The sequence below is a fragment of the Protopterus annectens genome, chromosome 6.part0, assembly GCF_019279795.1.
Source record: "Protopterus annectens isolate FY-2018-M chromosome 6.part0, PAN1.0, whole genome shotgun sequence".
Taxonomy (NCBI): Eukaryota; Metazoa; Chordata; order Ceratodontiformes; family Protopteridae; genus Protopterus; species Protopterus annectens.
In genome coordinates, this window is record NC_056737.1 from 1,152,888,474 (window position 1) to 1,152,913,197 (window position 24,724).

General features: G+C 43.2%; 1 protein-coding gene across 1 annotated transcript in view; it reads right to left on the minus strand.

Annotated features, from left to right (window-relative positions):
- Positions 1–24,724, minus strand: part of GCA (grancalcin) — a 365,906-nt gene that overhangs the window by 173,500 nt on the left and 167,682 nt on the right. Inside the window, exon 4 of the mRNA XM_044074773.1 lies at positions 14,318–14,361. Within this exon, the coding sequence (XP_043930708.1) occupies positions 14,318–14,361 (44 nt within the window). The remainder of the gene's footprint in view (positions 1–14,317; positions 14,362–24,724) is intronic.

Here is a 24,724-nt window from a genome sequence, read left to right on the forward strand (position 1 = left end):
CAGAATCAGAATAAGGAGAGTACTCCTGCAAGTCTTCAGCCGAAGACTCTGAAACATCTGAAGCCTGCTCAAAACTCCCCAACTCTGGTTCCACCCTAGGCCTCTTATCTGGAGGGGGCAAAGAACCTCTAATCAAAGTAATTAAATCTTCTGCCATTTTAAGCATGTGCTTCTTGGGCACAGATCCTGAAGAACTAGGAGTGACCCCAACAGAAGCTAAACCTGGCCTGCCCCTGGGAGAAGCCTTAGAAACAGAAGGAGAGGGCCTAACCACCCTAGGAAGGGAGGGAAGTACAGTAACCTGAGAAGCCCCTTCAGCCTGACCTGCCTCCTGAGAGGCCACATCCTGCAATAACAAAGTCTCCCCCTGAGACTCCAGAGAAGCCTCGGGAACCACGGTTCCACTGACGCCTCTACAGAACCGGTGTCCGGTACGGACGACTCTTCTAGCCTGGGCTTAGCTGCCCTGTCCTTGCGCTTCTTCGAAGAAGCGGGCGTCTGAGCATCCGACGGCATCTTATAATTGCACCGCTTCCCAAAGACCAACCTGGCACAATCTAACCTTAACAATAGTGCGCTTATTGAACCTAGCACAAAAGCGACACCCAACAACGTCGTGCTCAGACCCCAAACAAGGAATACACAAAGTATGATAATCTCTATGCGGTATCTGTTTCCCACAAGAAATACAGTTATTCACTTTTTCTGACATCCGGTAAACCACTGAGGCAAGAAAAACTAAAATATTCTAGCGGGTACTTAGCCAACTTTGACTCTGTCTGAAACTCCGAATTGAAAATTTCAGAGCATGAGCGGCACTTGCAACGCTGCTTCTGCATCGGACCATGCGGCAAAAAAAGACTGAGGATATGACGTCGGTCATGCGCATTTGTACCCTGACGTCCTGATGTCAGTCTTAAGCGCCATGACCGACGTCAGCCTAATACTTTGATATTCGGGCCGACCGAGGACAGCGGACTACCCAAGTGTAAGGACTGCAGCAATGTGAGATGAAGAACATCATCCAAAACTTGTTTGGGAAGACTAGAGGAAATCAAATTCCTTTTAAGAGCCAAGCTGCCAGGCAAAGGGTCTTGAGATTGGAATGTAGTAACTGACCCTGATACTGGGACAGAAGAGAAGGGTTCAGAGGGAGAATCCAAGGAGGCTCCAAGAACAGGTGCTTTAAAGTTGGATACAAAAACTGTCGAGGCCAATTTGGAGCAATCAAGATGAGGAACTTGGGCTTGTCCTGTTTTATCTTCAGTAATACCCAAGGTAGTAGAGGAAGAGGAGGGAAGGCATATCCTGAAAGGCTTCTCCAGCTGAAGGACAGGGCATCCACTTTCCAAGCTGTTTTGTGGAAGGACCTGGTGCAAAAGCGAGGCAGCTGATGATTGAGATGGGATGCAAACAGATCTAGGGACATCCCCAAACTGCAGTAATCCTGTTGAATAAGTTGGTATCTAGCATCCATTTGTGAGGATCTGAAATGTTTCTGCTCAGGCTGTCTGCTAAGAGATTCTGTTCCCCTGGAATGAATTGAGCCTGGAGATGTAGATTCAAATTTAGAGCTGTGTCCCATAAAGCCATAGCTAGTCTGCAAAGGGAATGAATGAGAACCCCCCTGCTTGTTGATGTACCACATGACCGTGGTGTTGTCTGTGCGAATTAGCAGAGGCCCTGGTTGCAAAAGGTTCTTGAAGGCTAGAAGAGCATTTTGAACTGCCAACATTTCCTTCAGATTGATGTGCCAGTGAAGATGGTCCTTTGTCCAGGTTCCCTGCTGGCAATTGTCTAGAAAGTGTGCTCCCCAAGCATAATCCGAGGCGTCCGTGGTTAGGATTTGAGTAGGCTGAGGTAGACGAAAAGGCTTTCCTTCATTTAAAGCACATACCCTGGACCACCAGAGGAACTCCCTCTGGAGGCAGGGGATCAGAGGAATCAGAATATCCAGATCGTGGTAATGCTGTGACCATACACTTTTCAGATACCATTGAAGCTTTCTCATATGAAGCCTTGCGTTTGGAATCAACAGAATGCAGGAAGCCATGTAGCCCAGAGTCTGCAGGAATTTCCTTGCAGTGAGCTGAGATAGAGTTGCCAAGGTGCTGAAAATAGAAGCCAGCTGTGTCTGTTTTTCTGGAGTGAGGAAGGCCCTTTGTAAGGTTGTATTTAAGAGGGCTCCCAAGAATACCATTTGTTGAGAAGGGATCAAATGTGATTTTTTTGTGTTCACTGAGAATCCCAGTAGGAGGAGAAGATGTTGAACAAAGTCCAGATGTTGAAGTAGAAGATCTTTGCTGTCTGCCTGAATAAGGCAGTCGTCCAAATAGGGGTAAATCTGGATCCCCTGAAGTCTGCAATAAGCCACTACTGGTGCCAGGCACTTGGTAAAGACTCTGGGCGCAGTAGATAAACCAAAGGGCAGTACAGAGAATTGAAAGTGCCTAGAACCTGCCTTGAACCTGAGGAATTTCCTGCGTTCCTGCCTGATGGGAATGTGCAAGTAGGGAATGTGCAAGTAGGCTTCCTTTAAGTCTAATGTCACCATCCAGGCGTCCTGAGAGAGGATTGGAATTAGTTGTTGCAGAGTAAGCATCTTGAATTTTGGAATTTCCAAAAAGGTGTTAGGTCCAGAATAAATCTCCATGAGTTGTTTTCTTGGAACCAGAAACAGTTTTGAATAAAAACCTTTTCCCATCTCCGAGAGTGGAACAGGCTCTATGGCTCTCATGGCCAGAAGAGCATCCACTTGATTTAAGGCCTCTGACCATTGATGTTTTGGCAGATCTGGCCAACCGTGAGCCCTTGGCAAAGTGTGAAAGTGGAATTTGTAACCTTTTAAAATCACGTCCAATACCCATCTGTCCTGGGTAATACGAGTCCAATTTCTGTAAAAAAGAGACAGTTTTCCTCCGAGAGGGGCATCCAGGTGAAGGGGTCCTGTAGCCCAACCGAGAGAGTCATTGAGTTTGCTTTTTTTGAGATTGGGATCTGTCTTCTCCCCTTCTAGGTGAAGAAGCAGTCCATTGTCTAGATCTGTAAGAGGCCTGACCTTGACCACGACCTCTGGAGCGTCTATATCTTCCCCTTTGAGGCCTATCAGATGTGGGAAAGGACCAATTTTTAGAGGGCCAATTCCTAGAAAATCTAGGAGGCTGAACTTGCAAGAAATCTTTTACAGTCTGCATAGATTTTGCCTTTTCTTCCATCTTTTTAATAACTTCCTCAGCCTTGGATCCAAAAAGAACATCATGTTGAACAGGGGCATCTAATAACTTAGCCTTAACCTGTTCAGGGTTCACGAAGCCAGGCATGTCTCCTGATAACAGTACCAGAGGCTGCAGCCCTGCAAGAAGCATCCAAAGCATCAAAACCACAATGTAAACTATGTTTGTTCACTTGTTCAGTAGCATGCAAGACATCCTGAAGTTCCTTATCCTCTGCACATGCAGGAAGGGAAGCAAGCTTTTGCTTTAAAACAGACAAAAGAAATTGCTGATACTTAAACATATGAAACTGGCAATTTAAAGCCCTTACAGACAGGGTAGCAGAAGTATATACCTTTTTTCCCCACCTGTCTAAAGCACGAGAATCCTTCTCAGAGGGAATAGGATTTTTAGAAGTAGCAACCTTAGCAGCCTTAGAGCCCTGAGAAATAGTTTCAGGATCCGCAGAAGGGTTCTTAAATAAGAATAAATGAGAGTCAGGAACCCTATAAAATCTATCAGGCTTAGAAGGAGCAGGAGGCATGGAATCAGGATTCAAATTAGCCTCAGAAAAAGCATAATCTACAATGTCCAAAACAGGAGGGATAGCTAAAGGCCTATGCTGAGGAAGAAGAAGAAGAAATTCTCTAAGCCTCTTCTTGGAAGCAGAATACTACTGTCCTTCCCAATGAAAATGTTCCCCAAAAGAGAAATCCTCAGGCGGAGAGGCCGAGGGTAAGGAGTCCTCAGCATCCGAATCCTCATAAGGAGGAAAAGAATAGTCCTGATCTGAGGAAGAGACAGAAGATACAGAAGCCTGGTCAGAGGAATCCAGAGTAACATCCTGTCGAGGCCTTTTCTCAGGAGGGGGGTGAGAACCCCTAATCATTGTAAGCAAATCTTCAGCCATCTTTAATAATTGCTTCTGTGTCCTGGGAGTAGATTCAGAAGCAGCTTGAGCAGGAACTTTAGACTTAACAGGAGTCTTTTGTCTTTGCCTTTGAAATAGTGATGCGAGTAGGCCTGAAAACCCCCTCAGAAGCCGGTACCTGCACAGCGGTTCCGGACCCATCTGAGGGCGGCGTCGAAGTCCTGCAGCAGTTAAAATAGTAGGCCTTGATGGCTCCCCATGTGAGTCCGTATCGGCCATCGGTTCAGAAGTGGCGGACGACAGGGGCTGCAAAAGCGCCTCACTGACGACAGCCGAACCGGACGCTGGCTCCAGCTGCAACGAGTCCTGTTTGGACCTCGGAGGCCTATCTTTGTCTTTGTGCTTCTTTTGAAGTCCGGTAGTGTCAGACGACATTCTATAATTGAAGCGTCTGCCAAAATAATTTAGAGCCCAATCGTACCTGCGCTTGATAGTACGAGAGTTGAACCTGGCACAGAACCGACAACAAGAAACGTCGTGGTCAGGGCCTAAGCAAGGTAGACAGTAAGAGTGGACATCTTTATGAGGTATTTGTTTCCCACACGTTATACAATTATTAACTTTTTCTGACATCGGAGGAACAAGAAAAAGATTTCCCAACGGGGTACTTAGCTTTGAGAAGAGAAGTAAGAACTTCGGACCGACAACAACAAAATACGCTGTTTGAAAATCGCCAACCAACGACTTGCGAGCTGCATTCCACCGCACGGCAAGAAAGACTGGAGAAGATGGCGTCGGCTGAGGGCTAGACTTGCGAGCTGCATTCCACCGCACGGCAAGAAAGACTGGAGAAGATGGCGTCGGCTGAGGGCTATGTACCAAAGCGTACTGACGTCAGGGTACTAGCTTGTACAGCCGACGCCGGACCCAGACTTTGGGATTCTGGCCGACCTCAGGCTGCCTGCCGGCAGGAGCACCCTGCAGTTATGACTGCAACAGTGAAACACGAAGAACATCAGGGCTTTTATAAAGAAATTTGTGGGAATCAGGCACTCCATCTGCCAGGCTTGGCCGGAGCAGGAGGTAGAGAGTCTGGGTTCAAACAGGATTCTAAGTAAACATCATCCACAATGTCTAAAACTGGTGGGATGGCAAGTGGTCTGTGCTGGGGGAGTTAAAGAAACTCTCTGAGCCTTTTCTTAGAGTCAGAGTAGTCCTGACCATCCCAGTGAAAATGTTCCCTCAGTGTGTAAAGTTTCCCCAAAGGAGTAGTCTTCAGGAGGAGAAGCTCAGGGAATGGAATCCTCGGCATCAGAATCTTCATAAGGGGAGAAGGAGTAATCTTGGTCCTCAGAGGAGTCTGAAGAAATGGACACTTGTTCATAGGATGCATAATCTTCCTCTTGTCTAGGCCTTTTGTCAGGAGGGGGCTGGGAACCCCTGATTAAAGAGATCAAATCTTCAGCCATTTTGAGCATCTGTTTCTTAGGCATGGGGCCTTGAAGAGGGGACTGAAGTGCAGTCCTTTTAGATTTAATAGGAGTCTTCGTCTTAGGATACGTTTTAATGGTGAGCGTTGTTGGTCTGAAAACGCCTTCAGAAACCGATGGCATTTCTGCAGCACCGACATCTTTCAGCAAGGTCGTCGGTAGGGCCTGAACAAAATGGCTGCGTCAGCCTGGTACATTTCGCCAAAAGTTCCGAAGCGGTCTCTGGTTCCAGATCTGCGGTAGTCAGGGGCTGCGTCGGAGCCTCACTGAGGACCGGAGAACCAGAGACCGGACCAGCTGAGGCCTCTAAATCTGGCTTAGGCCTGGGCTGTCTGTCCTTATCCTTGCGTTTTTTGTGCACGCCGGTAGTCGGTTGCTCCGACAGCATAGTGTAGTTAAAATTTTCTACCGAAGTAGTGTCGGGCGAAATCAAAGCGTCTTTTAATAGTACGCTTATTAAACCTAGCACAAAAACGACAACTAGTGACGTCGTGGTCTGGGCCTAGGCAAGGTATGCAATGAGAATGAAAATCCTTATGAGGTATTTGCTTCCTACAAGAAATAAAATTGTTAACTTTTTCTGACATCGGTCTGAGGGAAGAAAAGTTTCCCCAACAGGGTACTTGGGTTTATAGAAGACTACGGTCTGAAATTCGAATTCGAAAATCTTACGAGTCAGCCGACTGGCACTTGCCAACTGCTTCTGCTTCAGGCACTGCGTGGCAAGAAAGACTGAAGAAAATGGCGTCTGTTGCATTATTTATACCCCTGGCGCACTGACGTCAGGGAAGAAGCAACAGCAACCGACGCCGGACCAAGACTTTGGAATTCCGGCAGACTGCAGGACCACCTGACGACAGGATAACCCAAGTGTGATGACTGCAGCAGTGTAACACAATGAACATCTCTTTTTTCCTGGATGAGAAATCTTTTTTGTGATGAGGTGTGCCACATAGGATTTCCTGACTACTGTGGCGATGTGATTATCACAGGCAAGACTACTGTCCACCTGTGTCCCAAGGTCTCTTATCACACTTTCGGTGTTAAGTAGACTACCACCTATGTGGTAGTTCAAGGGTACTGAGTTTTTACAAAAAGGAATGACTATGCACTTTTTGGCACTGAGTTGGAGGCCATGGCTTTGACACCAGGCATCTGTCTTAGCAAGGCCCTTTTTGTCCACATCTTTAGGAGTTTTGATTATGGCTCCTAGTTTACAGTCATCTGCGAACTTCATTAGACAAAGATCTTCTGTGTTGGCCTGTACTTCAGAGAAGTAGATACCAAACAGGAGAGGACCCAGGACTGAACCCTGTGGTACTCCACTTGTCACTGGTCTGAAGCTGGATTTGGAGTCTGCTACTTTCAGTGTGGGTTCCGTCAGTTGGCAACCCATCTTGTGACATAGGGATTTATACCTAGTTTAGTGAGTTTATCTATAATTCCAGAGTGGGGGATGGTGTCAAAAGCCTTGGCAAGATCTAGACAGGCTGTGTGAACCACCTTACCCTCATCTATGGCTTTGGTGACTGCTTCAAAGAAGTCTATCAGGTTTAGGAGACATGATCTGCCTTTTAAAAACCCGAACTGGGTGGCGTCCCGAGTTTGGAGATTACCAATGTCATTGTTTAGAAGTTCCATGATGATACGCTCCATAGCCTTGCAGACCAGGCTCGTTAGGCGAATGGGGCGGTAGTTTCCAGGGTCTGTGGTGGCACCCCCTTTGTGGAGTGGGATAACTGTCGCTGTGCGCCATTCAATGGGCACATAGCCTGAGGTAAGGCTATGACTGAACATGGTACTTAGGTGGGGTGCCAGTCCGTTCTGTAGTTCATGTAGAACAAAGACTGGGATGTCGTCAGGTCCCATGGATGCTGTGTTCTTGGCTTTGGATAGTGTGTTTTTTTACCTGTGAAGCTTTGATTACAGGAGCTTTGCATTCTTCTGGTATAGAGATGGGCCCTTTAGGGAATGACAGAGGGGTAAAGTTAGCACTGAACCTATCTGCCAGGATGTTGGCAATATCCGTTGGTTCTGTACATTTAGTGCTATTGTGCTGTAACTCAGAGCAGATCCGAGTGTTGCCATTGAGATTCTTGACATAGCTATAGAATGCTTTGTGGTTGTCTTTAGAGTCAGTGGCGATTTTGTTTTCATAACTAGCTTTGGAGGACTTGAGGGATCTCAGCTTCTTACTGAAGCTGACCAGGGAGTTTCTCCAATCATGGGATTTTACTCTTTTTTGCAACGGTTTCTTTCTTCTGTTGTAGAGTTGTTTATGGCAGGGGACCACCAGATTGGCTTCCTTTTTTTGGAGGATAGCATCTTGGTTCTGTTCGGGATTGCAGGATCTATGCACTCATGTAAGTGCTTATAAAGTGCATTTGTGTAGGATTTAGTCATACCTCTATTGCCCGTCAGCATGGGTGTCGTGAAGTTTGCCACTTCTGTCTTAAGAAGCGTGAAGTTGGCTTTGGAGAAATTTTTTTACCGTGGTTTCCCTAATGGGGGGTGGGGGAGGGATGTGGATGTCTAGGGTGATTAGCTTATGGTCGGATCTGATAAACGAGGAATTGACCTCTGGTGTGGAGCACTAGTTGCCCATGTTGGTAATAACCACGTCTAGGATATTGCTGCTCCTGGTGGGGGTGTGGATAAGTTGATCCATGGCATTGGAATTTATGAATTCCAGAAAACGTTGAGCACAAGAGTTGGTACAGGAGTTTTCCCAGTTAATGGTAGGGTAGTTGAAAATCACCCATTATTAGGGTGTTAGGTTGTACCCTAATATTTTCCAGTGCATTAAGAAACGAGGAGTGGGAATTCCTGGGGCAGGGTGGGGGATCTGTAGCAAGCTACAATTTGGACTGTGGTCTTGCCCAGAGTTAGTTGCACTTGGATAATCTCGGATGCATTATGCTGAGCAACTAGCCTGGAGGTGTGGATATCCTTAATGAATATGGACACACCTCCGCCTTTAATGTTTCGGTCCAGGTTAGGCGGCCGAAAGGTGTGGTATGAATTATAGCCTGGTAATGCAGGGGTAATCTCTGGAGTCTTGAACCAGGTCTCTGTCACTGCAGATGTCGATGTTCTCCATTTTAAGGAGTGCTTCGAAAGAGTGCATTTTGAGGTTTAGACTTCTAGCATTGAGTAGCAATACTCTGATTCTTCTTGCGTGTACCTGTTATGGTGGTGAATTTGTCATTTGAACCTTGCCTAAAAAAGGCACTATAGGGGTGGCTACAGCCTTAGCCAGTATCCGGAATCCCAAGGGTGACAGGTGCAGGCCATCTCTGGCAAAGCATCGTGGCTTGTCGATCAAGTCATCCCAGGCAGACAGATACTGGATCCCCTTAGAATGACACCAGAAGCTTAGCCAATTGTTGAAGTCAACCATTTTGTCCTTGTACTGTGGTATCATTCTGGGTAATGGCAGGATGGTACTCAGGGCTAGGGTCATACCTGCCTGGGCTACAAGATCGGACAGCTCCTTCATGTCCCTTTTCATGTAGTCCAAGGAGGTACGTCTCAGGTCATTCACACCAACATGGACAACAGTGTCATATTTGTACCTGTTGTGGAGTGACCTGTGTGCATGCGTTACGTGGCGGATCCTGGTACCCGACAGGCAGCTGACAGTAACTTTCTCCTTGTTTAGCCTGGTGAGTGGAACATCAGTGTGCCTAACTATAGAGTCATCTATGACTAGAGTGCTGGGTGTGTTATGCCTTATGGGCTGTGGTCGAGTGGCACACTGAGTTTGTGGGCTAGGTGTCATTTGGGTTGTGTTGGGGGGTGGAGGTTGCTTGCGTTTCTGCTTTGGAGGTCCCTGTTGCTTGGGCATGTTTTTACTGAGAGCCTCTGCGAATGTAGGTGTGTGTTTTGTGTTTGTGTGTTTTGGTGGTGTAGGTTCTGAGGGACTATGTGCTGAGTGTGGTGTTATGTTATTGTATTCCCTGATGTTAGTGTATTCACTGTTGCAGTCATCACATTTGGGTTATCTGCTTGCAGTAGCCCTCAGTCAACCTGATTATCAAACTCTTGGGTCTTGCGTCAGTTGCTGGTCTCTTCCATGATGTCAGGTAGTCATGGATATAAAGCATACAGCAGACGCCATTACATCAGTTTTTCTGGCCCCAGATGTCAGGTGCCCCCTAATGGGAAGTAGATATAGATATACACAAAGCAAACAATCCAAAATTCTGCAAAGGGAGCAGTCCCAATAGGTACTCCAAGTCAAATTAACGTTCAAACAGTTTATTAAAACATGCAACGTTTTCGTTGCTAGCTGCAACTTCAGAAAAATAAAATACCAAGTGTTTTTAGCACCATTTTTGATTTTAAAAGCTCGTGTGGTTATCATAACCAATCATTTCATCAAGTAAAATACATATTAATGAGCATTCACCGTACATTAACCCTATAAGTGCACTTCTCTAGTAAAAAAAACCTGACATTCACCCTATTCAAATTCTATTACATTAACCTAGCGGTCAATTGTTGTTCAAAACTTATAAATATTCCTAACTATTTAAAAGTGACTCTACTGCAAACCATAATTAATACATTTTACTGAGTATTTATTAATAATTAAACATCTTTCCAAAAATAGTTGATTCGCTTAAAGTCTCAACTTTTCAGTTTCAACCAACAGGAAATGCTACAATGGGCATTCAAACCAGGAAATGTGCATGCATTTAGTTTTAGTTGCCAAACTAATTCAGCACATTCAAGTATTAAAGATGTTGGACCGCCTCTAACATTTTCAGCTATTTGGTCAATAGCTGTAAATGAAAAAGTATGACAAGGACACTGTTCAATGTGTCTTGCTAAAGCATTTTCCTTTTTGTTTTTAGAGATAGCGTATGTATGTTCGTATACTCTATCTCTAAATCTACGGTCCGTCTTACCTATATAATATGCCGGGCAGATGTTACACTGTGCTAAATAGATAATACTTTTAGAATTACGGTCAAGTCTTTGTTTTATCAAAAATTGTGTTGATATTTTATTTACTGTAAATTTGTTCATAGGTTTAATATTCTTACACATGCTGCACATTCCACATTGAAAGCACCCTTTAGTTTTATTGCTAAAAGTTATGGCTTTATTTTCTAATGTTTTTTTCAAGTTTGTTCCCTTCTTAAAAATAACTTGGAACCTAGTACCTAGTCTAGTTAGAAGGTTAAAATCTTTCCCTAAAAGTTGCCAGTTTTTGATTAGTATCGATACTATAGCATCACTGTCTTTGTTAAATGTTGTTATAAAACTCGTGTCAAACTTCTTTGCTTCTAACAGGTGCTCCAACTGATGTTACAATAGCTTTTTCTCTCACTGTTGAGTTTTCCAAGTGGGCCGTATCAATCAATCCCAAACATACCTTGTTTGTTGGTTCTTTTATTTTAAGAATAGCTGTTAGCATTCCTTTCATTCTTTTCAATTTAATTTCACTGGTTAATTCTAGTATTAATGACTTAGGATACCCACGATTTGTAAACATGTTTCTTAATTTATCACATTCACTATCAAAGTCATCATCTCGTGTACATAATCTTGTGGCCCTCACTAGTTGTCCCTTAACAATGGAACGTTTCTGTTTAAAGGGGTGGGCACTTGAAAAATGTAAATAAGAATTACAATATGTTGATTTTCGGTATATATTTGATATTATTCCATTCGAATTCATGTCTCGAATTAAAGAGAGATCTAGATAGTCAATTTTGTTCGAACTAAAAGTTTAAGTGAATTTAAAGAAACTTGTCGTTAAATTTAAGTATTCTACAAATTCAGAAGCTTCTTGTTGGGTACCTTTAAAGATAACAAATATGTCATCAAGAAATCTGGTATATAGTTTAATCTTGTTCTTTCTAGAGGCTTCATCAAAGATGAATGTTTTCTCCCAATGGGCTACTACCATATTTGCTAAACTAGCTCCACAAGGCGAGCCCATAGCCACGCCTTGTTTCTGTAAGTAATAAGTGTTATTAAAAATGAAGTAGTTGTTACTCAAGATGATGTCTATTAGTTCAGTAACTAATCTAATTTCGTCATCTGGTGCTTCAAGGTGTTTCAACATAAGTTCAGTCCATTCAGTAGCTTCCATATGGGGTATAGACGTATATAAATCGATTACGTCTATTGTTATAAAATTATCATCAGTATCCATCTCTATGTCATTTAAATTTGTTAACAGTGACCAAGAGTCTTTACAAATTTGTGATTATTTTACAAAAATATATCAAGAAATTAAGTCAACTAACTTTGAACATGGATATGTAAGAGAAGCTCTTGCGTCTATTAAGCATCTCATAGGGGGGTTAAGATTTTTATGGATTTTCGGTATTCCGAACATTACTGCAAGCTTAGGGAATGGAATATTTATAAAGTTAAATGTATCCAAGTCAATTCTCCCTTCAATGAAGAGATCCCTCAAGTAGCCCTTTACTCTACTTTGAGCTATATTATACTCGTTTAATGTGGCTACGCTGTAAGCTGTGCTTAGCAGTACTTCTTCCATCTTATGAATGTAATCATCTCAATCTAAAATAACAAGACCCCCTCCCTTATCAGGTTTGATGCATCTCACTCCTTGTATTCTCAATAATTCTAGAGCTTCCTTTTCCTTTCTTGTAATGTTGTCCTGTATGTTGGAATGTCTTGGACAAGAGTGTAAGTGTCTGATATCCATTTCTGATCTACTCTCAAGGTTTAGTAAAGGATGAAGTGGTGGGTTGAAAGTGCTTGCTGGTTTAAATTTGGTATTATTGATGTTATTATTGCCTAAAACAGGCTAAATTCAACTTTCTAACAAAGCACTTCAATTCTATCAATACTTGTGCAAGGTTCATACTTTTAGTTGGCACAAATGTATTACCTTTAGCTAGTACATCAATGAGTACAGGGTCTAATTCAATAGACGAATAGTTATAAATAACAAAGTCCCCTGTTACAAGACCAAAGGTTAATGTAATAGAATTTGAATAGGGTGAATGTCAGGTTTTTTTTACTAGAGAAGTGCACTTATAGGGTTAATGTACGGTGAATGCTCATTAATATGCATTTTACTTGATGAAATGATTGGTTATAATAACCACAAGAGCTTTTAAAATCAAAAATGGTGCTAAAAACACTTGGTATTTTATTTTTCTGAAGAAGTTGCAGCTAGCAACGAAAACGTTGCATGTTTTAATAAACTGTTCGAACGTTAATTTGACTTGACTTGCAAGTACCTATTGGGACTGCTCCCTTTGCAGAATTTTGGACTGTTTGCTTTGTGGAGTTTTCAGTTTTTTTACGTTCTTGATAGATATAGATATATATATTATATTGGTTCCACTTCATATCATCAAATTACCATTTCATCGAATTGCAAAATCATAGAAACCAAATAGTCGAAAACTCATTTCATCTAATCTCAAATCATTGAAAACTATGAAGCAACTACAAATAACATCCCAGACACTTTGTACTATGTTTATGCAGGGGGACAAGCCCCCCTGCACCCCCCATGTGGGGGGCTCCACCCCCCACACCCCCCGTAATTAAATATACCAACTCCAAGGTCGCACTACAGTGGGGTTAAGAAATTACCCCCCCACTGTACTGCGACCTTGCAGTTGGTATATTTAATTACAGGGGGTGTAGGGTGGCGGAACCCCCCACATGGGGGGTGCAAGGGAGCTTGCCCCCCTGCATAAACATAGTAAAAACATTGTGGAATGTTATTTGTAGTTACTTCATAGTTTTCAATGCCTTTACGAAACACTGCTGTTCAGAACTCTGGAAAAAATCCATTACGGATTTGGGCTCATCTTTCCTGACTAGGGTGCCTTCCAGTCCTTTCAGAATGATCACCCTTGGCTCCACTTTCTCAACCATACTGGTATGAACAGTTTCACCGGATGTATGAGAAACAAAATGCCATTCTGGCCTCCATTGGGGTTGCGGTAGCAACTGCCTGAGAAATAACTGGCCATACTGTGGGTTCCTGCAACACATCAGTAGGTACATCCAAACCCAGCTGGGCAGAAAATAGTTCAGGCCTAGGCCTTTTCAGTTTCTTTTTTGATGCGAGCAGGATATCGGAGGCAGAGAGGTCTGCCGTCTTGGATTGGGTAAGGTTATTCAGGCATTGTGTATGCTATGAGGAAAGATTCATAAAAGGGTGTTTGGAACACAACTGACAAATCAGATGATATTTATCATTTTATTCAGTCCCAAAACATAATTACTGTAAGTGTAGGTCCTTACAAGGAATCTGCTTACCACAATCATACTTCCCTTTAACTGACACCTAACAAACAAACCTTTATAAAAAAGCCACAAGAAAAGGAAGGTTCCCTAATGGGGAACTTAGAATAATATCTAAATCTGGATACAAGCCAGCTGCATAAATCTTAAGCTCATACATCCACAGACTTATACGACTGTATGGAAAGTTCTGGCTTTGGTATGCTGGCCAGACCAAGTTACCTCAGTAAGATAACACAGTAGTATTGGAATACTGCAACAGTGATCTAAGCAAGAATTTATATACTAACACAGAGATCGCACAACAGTGGGACAAGGGCAAATTTCCAGACCATTATGTAATACAATCTTGCATAAAAGGTAGCCAGCAAACTGAAAATGCAGTCTGTACTAACATTTGTTCTTCTGACTGTTTACTCTTACAAACTGCAACCATATCATATATGCACGCGCACTTTTTTTTTTTAAATGCATAATCCCAAAAAGGATACATCCAGCATGCCTATCATAATTCTGCAGGTTTCCAAACTGAAAGCTGAAAAAAAAAGAAAGAAAAATGTTTAATCTTGCATCATCTCTAGACAATCTTACTCATCTTCAATACTAAAGGTTAGGAGGTGAACTCTTTTACAACATACTATCAATGTAATTAGGCACAAGTGCCAAAACCTGTCACCTGCAATTGTGTTCCTCCTTTCAGCAGTTATTTATCACCATACTAAAGCAGACTGTAAATAAATCACTTTGATTTCCTAAGAATTTCATGGTTGAAAAATTCCTAAAAGAGCTTGATCCCAGTAAAGATTCTGGTCAATAACTTTAGCTTAACTTAAAACATCTGTTTAGATATAACAGATGTAAAAAACCAGAAAACTAGTACAGATGAGTACACTTACCATAAAATGTAAATGTTAGAGAGTGTATTCACTGTTGCAGTCATTACATCTGGGTAATCTGCTTGCAGTAGCCCTCAGTTGGCTCGATTGAAGTCTTTGGTCCTGCGTCGGTTGTTGTCCCTTCTTCCACGACGTCAGGTCGTCAGGGGGTATAAAACATGTAGCTGACGCCATTACATCAGTTTTTCTTGCCCCAGATGTCAGGTGCACCCCTAATGGGAAGCAATTAAATATAAAAGCACAAAGATACACCTCCAACCAAAAAGCAAATACAGTAAAAAGGCTTTTAAGCATAGCAAAGGAAAGTAGAGGTACAGCCAAAAGAAGTTAAGGGGCTGGAGGGAGGGTAACCAGGACTGCAACAGTGAATACACCAACATCTACATTTATGGTAAGTGTACACAACTGTACTATGTTCTTTGGGTTTCACTGTTGCAGTCATTACATCTGGGTAGATTCCCAAAGCTATGGTTGGGACGAGGAATTTAGATGGCATTAGGGCCAGCTATAAGGCCCTGCAAGACTGCAGTGGCAAAGCCAGCTCTGGATTTAGAGAAAATTGGCAAATGATAATGCTTGGTGAAAGTGTGTACAGAACTCCAGATAGCAGCTTCTAGGAGGTCCCTGGTAGGACGCCTCTGAGAAAGGCTGTAGAGGGCCTCTGAGAAAGGCTGTAGAGGTAGATGCAGCCCTGGTGGAGTGAGGTCTGCTCCCTTGGGGGATAGGTTTTCCATAGTGCTTATAGCAGAAATGAATGCAATGGCTTATCCATTTAGAAATGGTGTGCTTTGAAATAGCCTTCCCCTCTGCCCCTGCAGCAAATGTCACCAGCAGTTATTCAGATTTCCTTTGAGGTTTAGTCCTATCCAAGCAGAATCTAAGTTGTCTGTGCACATCTAAGGAATGCAGTATCCGTTCCCCTTTATTCTGTGGATTTAGAAAGAAGGTTGGCAAATGAATGGACTGATTAAAAGTCACACTGGATACCACACCTTGGGCATGAAGGAAGGATTGGTTCTGAGGGACACCCTGTCCACATGAAAGATTACGAAAGGCTCCACTGCCATAAGGGCCTGTAATTCAGATACCCTTTCTAGCTGAAGTGATTGCTAAAAGGAAAGCTGTTTTCCAGGAAAAAAATTTTAAGTCTGCAGTAGCAGCTGGCTCGAAAGGGGGTAGGGTGAGTTTCTCCAAGACTAAGTTAAGGTCCCAGGCTGGGGTTGGAGCTCTCCTGGGTGGTCTCAAATTTTTGGCCCCTCTGAGGAACTGCTTGTGCAGTGGATGAGAGAAGAGGAGTGGTTCTGTGCTATAATGAGCTGAAATGGCTGAGGCGTGGATTTTGGTTCTGTGCTATAATGAGCCGAAATGGCTGAGGCGTGGATTTTAATGGAGGAAAAAGACAGGCCCTTGTGAAGCATCTCAGTTAAGTATTGTAAAATCTGAGGTAAATTGGGTGCTGCTGGGCTCATCCCTTGAAATTGGTTCCAAGCACAGAATCTTTTCCATTTTTGAGCATAAGATTTTCTAGTATTAGGCCTCCTTACCTCTAAAATGATATCCATCACATGTTTGCCGAGGGATGGTAAAGGAGAGATTAAGTAATTAGCCAGGCTGCAAGGTTCAGTGTTTGAAGCGGAGGGTGCAGAATCTGGTTCGCCTGCTGAGACGGCAGGGAAGGAGTCTGAGGCAGGAGATAAGTGACACACTGCGCAGGAGGGGGTACCAGTGTTGATGTGGCCAGTCTGCAGCAATCAAAATCATCCTTGGTTTGTCCTGTTTGATTTTTAGTAGTACTTTGGAGAGCAGAGGAAGAGGGGGGGGAAGGCACAGACTGATAGTTTTTCCAGCTGAAGGACACAGCATCCACTTTCCAGACATATTCGTGGGGAATCTTTGTGCAAAATTTGTCCAATTGGTAGTTCTGGGGAGAAGCAAACAGGTCTATATCTGGGCTCCCCCATTTGCTTGTCAACATGTTGAAAATCCTTGGTTCCAGTTTCCACTCGTCGGTCCAGGACGTTTCTGCTTAGTCCATCTGCCAGTGTATTCAATTTTCCTGGCAGGAATTGAGCTTGTAGGTGCACTTGGTAGCTCAAGGCTGTGTTCCGCAATACCATGGCTAGTCTGCAGAGGGGGTAAGAATGTGTACCCCCCTGCTTGTTTATGTACCACATAAAAGTGGTGTTGTCCATCTTTACCATTAGTTGTCCTGGAAGAATGTGGTCCTTGAAGGCTGTTTGAGCACTCTGTACAGCTAACATTTCTTTTTGATTGATATGCAGGTGCATTTGACTTGGATTCCATTTGCCCTGAATGCACTTCCCTGCTAGATGAGCCCCCCCATGCATAGTCTGATGCGTCTGTTAAGGTTTGGGTGGCAGGGGGTGATGTGAAAGGTAGTCCCTTGTTGTGGTGGCAGGCCTCTGCCCACCAAAGAAACTCTAGGTGTAGGCAAGGTATGTTAGGAATCAGTTTCCAGGTCTTGAGAATGTTGACACCATAGGCTTTTTAGATACCACTGTAGTTTCCTCAAATGCAGTCTTGCATATGGAATTAGAAGAATGCAGGAGGCTATGAACCCCAAGGCTTGCAGTATTTGTCTTGCAGATAGCAGGGTTGTTGTGGCCACTTGGTTTGAAGCAGTTTGTCAAATGAATTTGTTTCTCTGGCGTGAGGCAAGCCATCTGGGAAGTTGTATTCAAGCTTGCTCCCAGGAATATAATTTGTTGACAGGGTACCAGGTGTGATTTTTTTCATTTATGGTGCACCCCCAGACAAGTTAGAACCCTTTGTACAAAGGTCAGATGATTCAAAAGCATGTCCTGGCTTTCTGCCTGAATTAGACAATCGTCCAGGTATGGGTATATTTGAATATTTATTTGCCTGCAAAATGCAATAACTGAAGCTAGGCACTTTGTGAATACCCTGGTGCAGTAGATGAGCCAAAGGGCAGTGCAGAGAACGGATAGTGCATGCAGCCTGCTTTGAAGCGTAGGTATCTTCTGCAAGATTCCACGATTGGGATGTGCAGGTAGGCTTCTTTTAAATCTAGTGTTGCCACCCAGGCATCATTGCCTAGCACAGGAAGTAATTGGTGAAGAGTCAGAATCTTGAAATTTGGAATCTACAAAAAGGTGTTTAAGAGTAGACATGTCCAGGACAGGACGCCAAGAATTGTCTTTTCTGGGTACCAGGAAAAGTCTCTAATAGAAACCTTGTCCCTTTTCCTCTTCTGGTACCAGTTGAATAGCCCCCATGCTTAAGAGAGAAAGTACTTGTTTTTGGGCCTCTGCCCATTGATTTGGCGGCTGGTCCGTCCACCCGCTTGGTGTTGGCAATGTGTGGAAGTGAAATCTGTATCCCTGGGACACTATATTTAAAACCCATTTGTCCTGGGTAATGAGTTCCCAATTCTTTGAATGAAGAGCAATCTTTCCCCCCAAAGGGGCAGTCAGTTGATAAGTGCTTGGAAATTTTAAAAGGAAGTCAGAGAGACAGTTTACCAAGGGGGGGGGGGTCTTATTCCCAGATTTAGAAGTGGAGGCCCCCCACTGCTTAGGTCTGCGTCTCCCCTGGGACTGAAACCTGGGGCTTTTGTGGAGTCTGGGTTTGGCTTGAGAAGACTTGGAAAGGGCTGGAAAGGACCAATTCTTAGAGGGCCAATGCCTACTAAACCTAGAAGGCTGAACTTGTAAAACATCTTTAACATCTGCATAGATTTAGCTTTGTCTTCCATCTTTTTAAGAACTTCCTCAGCCTTGTTGCCAAACAGGCGGTCCTGATGTAAAGGAGCATCCAACAATTTAGCTTTAATATGATCAGGCAAGGATTGCTCCTTGAGCCAAGCATGCCTTCTGAGCACAGACCCAGTTACAGCAGCTCTGCAAGAGGCCTCTAACGAATCAAAACCACATTGCAAAGTACGTTTTCCAACTTGTTTAGCAGAATGCATTAAATCCTGTAATTATTTTCCACACAGTCAGGAATCAACATAATTTTCTGTTTAAGTAGTCCAACAACATGTTGGCGATACTTTTAACATATGAAACTGGCAGTTTAAAGCCCTAATGGCCAAGGTTGCAGAAATGTAAACCTTCTTAGCCTATCTATCCAGTGCCCTGGAGTCTCCATCAGAAGGGGTAGGATTTTTAGCAGTAGAAGCCTTAATGCCCTTGGGCCCCTGTGAAATAGTCTCTGGATCTGCAACAGGATTTTTAAAAAGGAACTTGTGTGACTCAGGGACGCTGCGGTGTCTGTCAGGTTTTCTGGGAGCAGGAGGCAGGGAATAAGAGGCCAAACTAGATTGAGAAAGCATCATTAACAATGTCTAGTACAGGCCTATGCTGAGGTAGGAGAAGGAAAACCCTAAGCCTCTTTTTTTGATTCAGAAAAATCCTGGCTTTCCCAGTGGAAATGCTCCCTTAAGAGTATGTAAGGTTTCCCCAAAAGAAAAATCCTCAGGAGGGGAAGCAGAGGGAATGGAGTCTCAGCATCAGAATCTTCATAAGCAGATAAGGGCAAATCCCAATCGGAAGAATCAGAAAAAACAGAATCCTGATCAGAAGATTCATAATCAATTTCAGTCCTAGGCCTCTTAGAAAGGGGGGGGGGGGGTTGGCTACCCCTGATTTTACAGTTATTAGATCTTCAGCCATTCTCATTTGTTTTTTTTTTTTTTTTTTTTTAGGCATAGAGGCCTGAGCATGTGGCCTGGGCGTCGTTTTTTTTAGACAAGGATCGAGATTTAGGCCTAAGTAAAGGAGGAGTCAATTTAATATGCAAGTCTATAGGCCTGAATACACACTCAGAAGCCCAGCTCCGGACCCATCCAAGGTAGCGACATCCACAGGTTCCATAGTTGAAGCATCTCGCGGCATATCGGACTCCGAATGGGTCTCAGTAGAGGCCTGTGAATCATAAGTAGTGGGTATCAGGGGCTGCAAAAGCACCTCACTGAGTACCGGTGAACTGGGACTGGCTTAGAAGTGTCGTCAGCAGCTTTGGACCTCGACGGCCTGTCTTTTCTCTGGGTTTTTTCGGAATCCCGGTAGTCGGATGGCTAATAGATGACATTTCTGGATAATTAAACAGAGAACTAAAATATTTAGAGGCGAAAATATATCAACAGTGCGCGGATTAAATAAAGCACAAAACTGACAGCAAGGTACATCGTGGTCAGGGCCTAGGCAAGGAATACAGTACGAATGAAAATCTTTACGAGGTATTTGCTTTCCACAAGTAATGCAATTAACTTTTACAGACATTGGTAAGGAGCAAGAAAAAGTTTCCCTAACAGTGTACTTCGCTTTAGTTGAAGACTTTGGTTCTGAAACTCGAAAACGAAAATTTCAGAAGTCGGCCGACCAGCACTTGCGAACTGCTTCTACTTCGGGCACTGCACGGCAAGAAAGACTGATTTAATGGCATCGGCTGCATGTTTTATACTCCGGTTGCGTCCCTTCTTCCATGACATCAGGTCATCAGAAGCAGGACCCAAGACTTTGCTAATCAGGCCGACTGAGGGCTACCTGCAAGCAGATAACCCAAATGTAATGACTGCAACAGTGAAACATGAAGAACATCTTCAGCAACGTATCCACAAGCAATACAATTCACATCAATTGATAGGGTGTTACAGATGGTTCCTACAGCCCAGCCCAATCGGGAGTTACCAGAGAAAAGGCATATGCATTATCCCAAATAGAAGAATGGAAGAGAACCCCAAAAATGTATTTACCAAAAATAATCTATATTGGACATCTGATGATCTACCTGTAATCATGAATGGTCAGAGGTACCCAAAATGGCCACAGCAGCATCACTCAACAGCAGCTGAGGCAAAGAGGAAACTGGCTTCAATGCTAAGGACTCCTGTACTTTTTTTTCTTGAGGCTTGGGGAGGGAAGAAGTGAAGAACTAAAAGTCTGATCTATGTAGGTCTCTACCAGGAACAAAAGTGTCTAACAAGTGAGTAACAAAGTCTTGATAAGCATTTTACCTCCGGACTAAACATTTTAGTTTTGAGGTAAAATATTTTAAGGACAGAAAAAAACACCTACCCATAGCTCCTAGCATTAAACTATAATTTTATTCACAAAAATTGTAAAAATGAAGGCATTTCCCAGCAAAGTACTTAATCTGCCCAGCCTTGAGGAACAGCTAGCAGACTGGATCACTCGAAGCCTGTAGGAAAGAATGACCACACTTCATTGACAAGAAAGCTCTGAAGGTTTACAGCTCTACCTGCATACGTTACCGCGGTCCTTGACATGTTCCGCACATTCCAGAGAGCAGCATCCCTTCCTTATGCTGCACTGCAGTGTCAGTATGGGGAAATTAATTCAAGCACCTAGTATGAGAATAGAACCCATGACATTCTAATCTTCCAGCAGCAAAAGCTAGTATGGCAACACTTGATCTACCGACATGCTTATATTATTGTATTTTTGGTTGAAGAATTTTATACAATCTTGCCAACCAGTTTGACAAGGTGATTTTAGAAACTGGGAGCCCAACCTCATATTGGAAAATGAAATGAATGAATGAAAACTGTCTGGCTAAAAGCAGAGTCACATGTGAATATCCATATAATTGCAGCAAGTATTTCTCTGTTGACACTAATTTTGGGAGAAAAGGACATACAATTTGTTTCAGCAGCAGCCTTAAGCATGAAAGACGGATGAGCTAGCAATGACATTCTATCTTTATGAAAGACAAGGCCCACAATTTACAAATCCTTTTGGTAAAGGGGATGGCCACCAGAAAGTTGAGACAAATTTTATATCTGCTTTGGCAGCAGGTTCAAAAGGAGGGTAGTCAAATTTGCAAATACAAAGCTGAAATCCCATGTAGAGATTGGATTCCCGAACGCAGGCTGGATAAGAAGGTACCTCTTATGAAGGCTTTACAAACTTTAAGAAAGCCATAAAAAAGGAGGAATGAAACATAGAAATGGATGGTTGCTGTGAAGCAACTTAAACAAGCATCAAACATGTATTACATGTATTCCAGTAGGAGTGATATGGGAGCAGTGACTGGATCTAAACCATTTGCATCTGCCCATGTATAAAAATACTGATATTTTCATTTTACATTTTCCTTGTACAAGGTCTATGGACAAAGGTAAGGATCTAGACCACCTTATCGGGATAACACTGATCACTGCCAAGCTCTGGAACCAGAGTAACCATGCAGTCAGTAGAAGGGTATGAAGGACCAGGTGATGCTATCACAGATGAGGTAGAAGGGTTACGGCTTCTCCAGAACATGAGGCCATAGCAAGGGAACCAGACAAAGCCAACACTGATCACTGCCAAGCTCTGGAACCGGAGCAACCATGCAGTCAGTAGAAGGGTATGAAGGACCAGGTGATGCTTGTATCACAGATGAGGCAGAAGGGTTACGGCTTCTCCAGAACATGAGGCCATAGCAAGGGAACCAGACAAAGCCAACACTGATCACTGCCAAGCTCTGGAACCGGAGCAACCATGCAGTCAGTAGAAGGGTATGAAGGACCAGGTGATGCTTGTATCACAGATGAGGCAGAAGGGTTACGGCTTCTCCAGAACATGAGGCCATAGCAAGGGAACCAGACAAAGCCAATACAGAACTATGAGAATAAGTTTGGATTTGCTCAGTTTTATTTATTATTTACTTGACATTTGTTTACTGGGATACTCTGACTGGGTCAAAAAGAACCCATTTTCAGCAAAGACCTGAGGAGAAAAGCTCCAAATTAGAGATATACTAACTTTGAACAAATAAAAATATTCAGAGATATGGAGATTACAAGAGTTACAAGAAGTCATACAGATTTACAAATAAAGTAAAAATTATACAAATAAAATGTTAAAAGTTACAGTAACATCATAAATGCAATAGTCAAAAAATTAAGCACAATGTTGAGTGTTTGATAACTAGTTAACCAATAAATACAAGTAAAAAAAAAAAAAAAAAAAAGATACAGTTTAAAGAAATTCATTAAGGAGAGTAGAGAAATTCAATGTGGTCTAATCTTGAGAAAAAGGACTGTATTATCACAATGTTTTCTGAATGCACTCAGATCAGGGAAGTTGGTGGATGGAGGGGGTATCAAGGAGTCCTCTGGGACATTTCTGCATGTGTGTACCTCTGGGACCTTTCTCCAAATCAGGATTAAAGGAAGGGAAGTTGCTGCAGTTGGCACTGGTCAAGGATGCAAACAGGTTGTGGCAAGGCTCTCCTCAGCAATGAAGGAGTTTCAGGGATATTGACAGACTTAGACACCACATGGGAGTCATCACTAAGCAGAAACTGAGCCTGTCTGATAAAGAACTGGACTCGCCGTTGATGTGGCTGGGTACAAGCTGGGTACCCTGGTGGCTGATATACCAAACCACAGCCAAGTTGCCAGAGGGAGGGATGGAGTCTTGAAACACATGCAGTGGGAGATCTACTGCTTTCACTTCCAGAATACCAACATAGAGACTGGCCTCGGTCTGTGAACACACTCCTTGGACCACCTTCCCCTGACAATGCTAAGACTGGCCTCAGTCTGAATATACTCCTCATTCCATCTTCCCTTGAAAATGCTCTTTCAAACTGAGGCAGATGCACTCATTGCGAGAGTCTCAGCTGATATGGGGACTAAGGGGTTTGCCCAGAGTCAGACCTACTGAGTTCATCCACCATCTTATTTATATCTGAAATGGTAGAGATGGAAGTTGTGAGTTGACACCACTAAGCTTTCAGAATCTACTGCAATGCTCTCATGTAATAGCTTGTAATGTGATCCATATGAACAGCAGCTACTAGGAGTCCCATTGCCTTGAAATTAAAAGGCAAGGGAACTGGGTGTGCTGAAATTATCTGATTAAATCTATTCTGAACAGGAAGGATCCTGTTGGAGAGGGAAGTGCCATGCACACTGCTCTGCAGAATGCATCAGATAAATGAGCACATCTGAATGGGCTCCCTCTGTGAATTCGTGGTGGTAACTATAACAAAAAACTGGGAGACTCTAGAGAAACTCCTTCATTGAAATTGGGTAGCTACTCATTGAAATAGCTAGGAGCTAGTCTTCCATGTACATAAATATCTCAAAATCTCGCAGCCTCTGGTTCTTTGCAGCTATGGAGATCCATCCCTGGAGGATGACATGAGCCAAAACAGATGTACCTGGAATAGATAATGGGTGGATTCAACTTGGAAGCATAGCAGTATTTAGGTGTAGCTGGATGCCCTCAAGGTCCATAGACCATATGCAGTCTCCCTCTGACAGATGGGGAAGATGGCTTGTACCATGACTATACTAAATGGCTCTGAGTAGCCCAAACCAATTTAACCCCAGTGTGTGAGCCTAAAGTCATTGTCATCAGTTTTGGGGGGGGGGGGGGGGCAGAATTTACACGGAAGCCAAATGTTGATGGTAGTGGCAGTCTGCTATATGAAATTACACTAAACGTTTGGTGTTTAATTCATGCCCATTTTTAGTCCATCATGTAGTACCTTCGCCAAGTTCTTTCTGAAGGGCACAGGTATCGGAGGGGATCTTGACAACTACAATCTGCTATCTTATGCATACAGTTAACCAGAGGCAATAGTTCTCCGTTTAGAAAAATAAAACAAACAGGAGGGATCCTAGTAAACAACTTTGGGGGACTCCACCAGTTACATTTATACTTTCACAAAGCACCTACTGCATGAACTATCTGGGTTCCATCTTTTAACCAGTTTTCTACCAGTCTTAACACAATCTATAAATGTAAAGCAGTTAGCCTACTTAAAATGTCTGCATGGGGTACTGGTGTCAAATGCTTTGTCTAGGTCAAGATACTAGAGTCAAAAACATGACCAATGTCAACAGCCTGTGTGACCATCTCAAAGTTAATAAGACTTAATAGGAACAAGCTCCCTCTGATGAAGCCAAACTGTTGAGGGTTTAGCCTAATAAGACTTTTTGTAGCATAACTGCCTTTTGACAGACTGGAACTTCTGGAAAGAGGGGATGGGGAGGGGTTGTGG